The 5915-nt window shown below is 39.4% G+C and overlaps 1 protein-coding gene across 2 annotated transcripts in view; it reads right to left on the bottom strand.

Moving 5' to 3' along the window:
* The window catches only part of tyms (thymidylate synthetase), a 15987-nt gene extending 11801 nt beyond the window's left edge, over positions 1-4186 (bottom strand). For both annotated transcript variants that reach the window (XM_035998086.1, XM_031292868.2), the window contains exons 1-5: positions 3817-4186; positions 1557-1630; positions 1062-1236; positions 254-355; positions 1-130 (exon numbers count right to left, since the gene is read on the bottom strand). The exon at positions 1-130 is cut by the window's left edge and continues 46 nt beyond it. In XM_035998086.1, coding sequence (XP_035853979.1) covers positions 1-130; positions 254-355; positions 1062-1236; positions 1557-1630; positions 3817-4051 — 716 coding nt within the window. In that variant the 5' untranslated portion in view covers positions 4052-4186. The remainder of the gene's footprint in view (positions 131-253; positions 356-1061; positions 1237-1556; positions 1631-3816) is intronic.
* Positions 4187-5915: the final 1729 nt, after the last annotated feature.

The following is a 5915-nucleotide window of genomic DNA, read 5'->3' as shown; positions in this document are numbered from 1 at the left end:
CTGGCGATATTGAAAGGCACCCCCAGGCCCATATCACCTGAACGCTGGTACAGCTGACACGACAGCTCGCCATCACACACGTAGAACTGACAGAGGGCGTGGCAGGGGGGCAGAGCCATGAGGGGCAGGTCTGCAACAACATATGACAAGACGAGATTTAAAATGATAGAACATCACTCGATCAGGTTTAAAGAGAGCTTTAGAGCAATTAGAGATTCATTCTCAAGAAGTTTAAAATGTGTACATGCCACACCTTTGGGGTTCCACGCACACATGATGATCCGTCTGTCCTCTGGATTCTTATTGATAGTATCAATGACCTTCTGCAGCTGGTCAACACCTTGTCCCGTGTAATCTGTTGAAGACATTTATAAAAAAGGATCCTTTAAGATCTGAGGCACAGTATTAAACAGTTATGTGCGTGTAGCTGCTATTGTGCAATATGCCTACCAAATATGATCTATTTAAAGGAATATTTCTACATTAGTCTTTATGCTAAGCTAACTGTCTGCTGCTTCATATTTACTGTCCAGACATAGGAGTGATAAGAATCTTCTCATGTAAACAAATTTCCAACTAGTCCTTTAAGATTGCAAACATTTGAAATATAGCTGTTTCTATTGTGCATACATCTCTTATAATGTACTTATATTTTTGTCAGAGATGGTCCTGCTTTTAGAAATAGAAGCCTAACTGCAATGCCCAATGTAGATCCCGCAACCAGTTGCAAAGTCTTTACAAAAGATACCCAATTAAATGTCCATTAATACTTTGTGTGAATAACTGCCTGGATGGTGCCTCAGCCAGCAGCATCTCCAAACGACTTTGATCATTCAAACCAAATCCACATTTGGTTACTTCAAATTCTACTTAAAACAGAGTGCATTTGTGATGACTTGATTTAAAAAAAACGAGATGTTTAAACCTTCAAAAAGGGGAATATGTGATTGTAAATATGGACTTGAGTAGATGCCACACACTTAATCCATGTAGCAACCAATAAACAAAACAAGCCTTTGTCACTGCACGTTAAACTGGGTGCAGCTGTACTGTAACTGTACCTGCATGCATGTTTGTGTACTCTGCACCAAAGTGCCTCCACTGGAAACCATACACAGGCCCCAGGTCGCCTTCCTCTCTCTCTGTTAACCCAAGGTTGTCCAGGAAGTCCCGGGACCCGTTGGCTTCCCAAATCTTCACCCCTTTCTCTGAGAGCTCCTTGGCATTTGTTGATCCCTGTGACCACAGTAAAAGAAATATCAGAGCCCAATTCAGTGCTTTTTGACACAAAACCTGCATGTGAACCTAAAGAGTGAGTTCACCCAAATTGCTAAATAAATATTTTCTCAGCTATCTTTTCAGGCATGTAGCCATGATGTAGATATTTTCTGGTTTAGGTTTTCAGATTTTAATCTGAGGTGTCTCAGGAGAGCCATGGTAGTCCTTTTTCCAAATGGGGATATTTTACAATCTACAGTAAGCCATTAAACCCAAAACTATCTGCATGGCTTTATACCACTAGAGGAAAAATTATTTTATTTATCTCTCATCCTCACCTTAATAAACCACAGCAGTTCTTCAAGGATCCCTTTCCAAAATACTCTCTTGGTTGTCAGCAGGGGAAAATGATCTACAAGTAAACAGGAACAGGTTATTTGATATTACGACATAAACAAACATGATTATAAAGATCCCTTAAATTTGGTTATTAAAAACTATGACTAAGGGCGTTTTCACACATGAAAGTCCGAACCAAGGTCCGGACCAAGGTTCATGTTTTTGTTACATTGTATACATTTGATCCGGTAAGTTTTGGTTTCACACTGCAGTTATGCAAGCGCACTAAAGATCTATACGTGACAAAACTACGTCCTGCCGTCATCACATACGTGAGCTGCGTCTCCAGATACTTATAATTGATTGGTTTGTAGACGGGCTTCCCCATCCTCTCGTATCCTCTCTCTGTGTCGGAGTTTTTTCAGCTGACTGCTGCTCTCCCCTACTGCCGCGGCTCTTTTTGTTTTGTTGTGATGTTGAGAAGCAAGACACTGGAACTTTCTGGAGAATTTATTCAGAGACAAACGGAAACCTACACTGTACATTTACTACCACTTAACAAATAAACTGCTGATGTATTCTCAGCTCTCGTAGCAGACAGCTGTCTGCTCTGAGCGCAGTCACCGTCACTCTCATGTAGCCTACACACTAAGCACCGAGCTATTCCTTAAAGGAGCTTCCCCGGTCTTGTAACACAAGGAGAGCCTGCCAGAGCTTCTTCTATTTGGTCCGAAAGTCCGAACCATCCAAAAAATGCTTTCACACTGTAAACGAACTGGACCATGGTTCAGTTTGGTCCGGACCGAGACCACCTCTTTTGGTCGGACCAAAATTTGGTCTTTTGATCCGGACCGTGGTCCGGGGGAGGTTTCACACCTCTAATTTTGGTTCGGATCAAACTGAAAAGTCCGAAAGTCCGGACCAAATGAGGTATGTGTGAAAACGCCCTAAGACATGTATGGGAAATGTATTACAAATAAACCTGTCAGTGCTCCCTGGTGGACAAACTATGTACTGCTGATACTGTTTTCTGAATGAACACAAACATACAGTGGCTTGCATAAGTTTACACACCCATGCTAAAGTTGACAAAAAAGAGAAATAAAAAAAAAAAAAAAAACATCTTTTGGAAATTGATCTTAATGCCTTAATTAAAATAATTAGGGAAAATCCAACCTTTAAGGACACCAATTTTCTTTGTGAATTTATAATGTATCGTAAATAAATAAATGTTCTTCCTTAAAATACAGGGGGCATAAGTATACACAACCCCTATGTTAAATTCCCATAGAGGCAGGCAGATTTTTATTTTTAAAGGCCAATTATTTCATGGATCCAGGATACTATGCATCCTGATAAAGTTCCTTTGACCTTCAGAATTAAAATATGTATGCATAGTATCCTGGATCCATGAAATAACTGGCCTTTAAAAATAAAAATCTGCCTGCCTCTATGGGAATTTAACATAGGGGTGTACTAACTTATGCCTCCTGTATTTTAAGGAAGAACATTTATTTATTTACGATACCTTATTCAGTCACAAAGAAAATTGGTGTCCTTAAAGGTTGGATTTTTCCTTTTTTTTTTTTTTTTTAAATTAAGATCAATTTCCAAAAGATGTTTGTTTTTTTATTCCTCTTTTTAGTCAACTTTAGCATGGGTGTGTAAACTTATGCAAGCCACTGTACATGTATTTGGCATTCCTGTAGCAATATATCTGTGATAAACTAATTTCAGCCGGGTTCATGTACTGTACATTTAAACGCATGTACTGAATAACGTTTACTTTACTTGAGTACTTTAATTCCATGCTATTTTAAACTGTTACTCCACTAAAATGGAGAACTATTGAATTTCTTACTCCACTACGTTTGACACCTTTATTTAGTAGTTACTTTGTAGATTAAGATTTAACAAACAAAACGTGGTTACTTCATAAAAAAGGATGCACTGTTGATTAATTAAACGACCAAATAGTGTGTACATCTCATGATTATTATGTCTTTAACGTTATATGACACTCTGAAGAGGGCCGTTCTGGATAATTTACTTTTGATACTTATTTTGCAGATGCTTTTGAATTTTGAATGCAGGACTGTTATGCAGGAGTATTTTTTTTTTTATTACATAGTAGTAATACTTTACTTCAGTAAAGGAAGGACCTGAATAACGTTACTTCCTCCACCACTGTTTACCAGCATTCTCAACATTTACAGTAAATAGATAATTACCAAACAAACAAAGTGAAACCTTACAAACCTCGCAGACTGTATCTGCTCTGAGCACCGAACACAGAGATGACTCCTGTCCCGGTTCGGTCTCCCTTCCTGCGGCCGTGCTGCATGATGTACTCGATCTGATTCAGATACCCGCGTTCATCACAGAAAACCCCGAAGTTCTTCTTTTCTTCCGCCGCCGCGGGCTGCTTCTGCTCCTCCATTTTACAACCGCTTGCTGTGTGTATTTCTGAAGTTGCGGGCATTTTTGTGGACATACAAGTAGACGATTTTACATAGACAAGACTGTTGCGTTGTTTGAACGCCAGTGAATATTTCCCGGGTAAATAAAGAAGACTTCCGTATTGACGAAGAAAACTCGCGAGAGTACTGGAAAAAAAGCGCGCCTTGCTTTTGTCAAAAACTCAAATAGGAACCATACTATGAAGGTAAATATGGTGCAAAAAGGGAGAGCTTGTAGAATACAATGTGAGAACTTGCAGAACAAAAAATCTGAACTTGTATGTTAAAATTTGCACTTGTAAAAATAAAATTTGCACTTGTAAAAATAAAATTTGCACTTGTAAAAAATATTCACACACATGTGATCTGAATTTGAAGTCATACAAAGAAAAAAAACATGAGAGCTTGTAAAAAAAATCTGAACTTGTAAATTGAAATTTGCACTTGTAGAAAATGTTCACACACCTGTATTCTGAATGTGAAGTTACAGAAAAAATATTCACAAATGTGTAGATTGATATTTACATGAACACAATGACAGCTGCAAACTTATAATGCAACATTTACTCGTATACTTTTTTTTTTTTACTCTGGTTCATTTTCCATCACAACCACAACTCAGTGATTACAACCTCTGGAATCTGTCACTGCAACTTCACATATGTGCTCTCTCGCATCACAAAGTGGCCAATCTGCGCACCTCGAGTTTCACAACACTCTTGACGATACATTTGGTGCAAAACTAATTTGTACCTGTGGACTTAGGCTGTGGAGCTCTGAGCTAACAGAACGGGAAAAGCCTTCTTATATACAGTCTATGGGAAAAGCAGGGTTTCTATCGCCAGATGAGGGACAACTCTGTCTGGCTTATTTATGTAGCATGGAAACTTGGTGGAATAGCATGCTAGCGTTAGCTAGCTAACTAGCAGCCAGCCCGCTTCTAAATAAATACCTTTTAATTGTCTAAACACTTTTTAACAGTCAAACTAAAACACTGGCGGTGAGCTCCACGGCCTGCAGCCGCAGACACATCCGGTAGCAGCGGCCCATCCCCCGGCCATGACCAGAGCTTGCTTTGCTGATGTTGTGCATCCCTGCTAAGAATTGCACCCGCTTGGGCAGAAACAATAATTTCTGCAGAATTCATTGCTGCCGAAAATTGCATCTAGGTAGCAAGGAAATGCTACTACAGAGTCTGATAAAACATTGATGTCTCTAAACCTTCTAAAATCCTAATCATTATTGATGAACATGACAAAGAGATTTACTATTGCCTAGTTTTTAAACAGTACTTTGCCTTATAAAATCATTATTTTCCCTAGTGGATGCAATTCTCGGCAGGGATGCGAAACTTGGCACCTGTTACCCACTGGTGACGGTCCGTCTGCGGCTGCAGGCCGTGGAGCTCACCGCCAGTGTTTTAGTTTGACTGTTAAAAATGTTTAGACAATTAAAAGGTATTTATTTAGAAGCGGGCTGGCTGCTAGTTAGCTAGCTAACGCTAGCATGCTATTCCACCAAGTTTCCATGCTACATAAATAAGCCAGACAGAGTTGTCCCTCATCTGGCGATAGAAACCCTGCTTTTCCCATAGACTGTATATAAGAAGGCTTTTCCCGTTCTGTTAGCTCAGAGCTCCACAGCCTAAGTCCACAGGTACAAATTAGTTTTGCACCAAATGTATCGTCAAGAGTGTTGTGAAAGTCGAGGTGCGCAGATTGGCCACTTTGTGATGCGAGAGAGCACATATGTGAAGTTGCAGTGACAGATTCCAGAGGTTGTAATCACTGAGTTGTGGTTGTGATGGAAAATGAACCAGAGTAAAAAAAAAAAAAGTATACGAGTAAATGTTGCATTATAAGTTTGCAGCTGTTATTGTGTTCATGTAAATATCAATCT

Source organism: Sander lucioperca, chromosome 23 (assembly GCF_008315115.2).
Source record: "Sander lucioperca isolate FBNREF2018 chromosome 23, SLUC_FBN_1.2, whole genome shotgun sequence".
NCBI classification, from domain to species: Eukaryota; Metazoa; Chordata; class Actinopteri; order Perciformes; family Percidae; genus Sander; species Sander lucioperca.
Note: the sequence above shows the minus strand (reverse complement) of the source record. Positions and strands in the feature narration are given on the sequence as shown.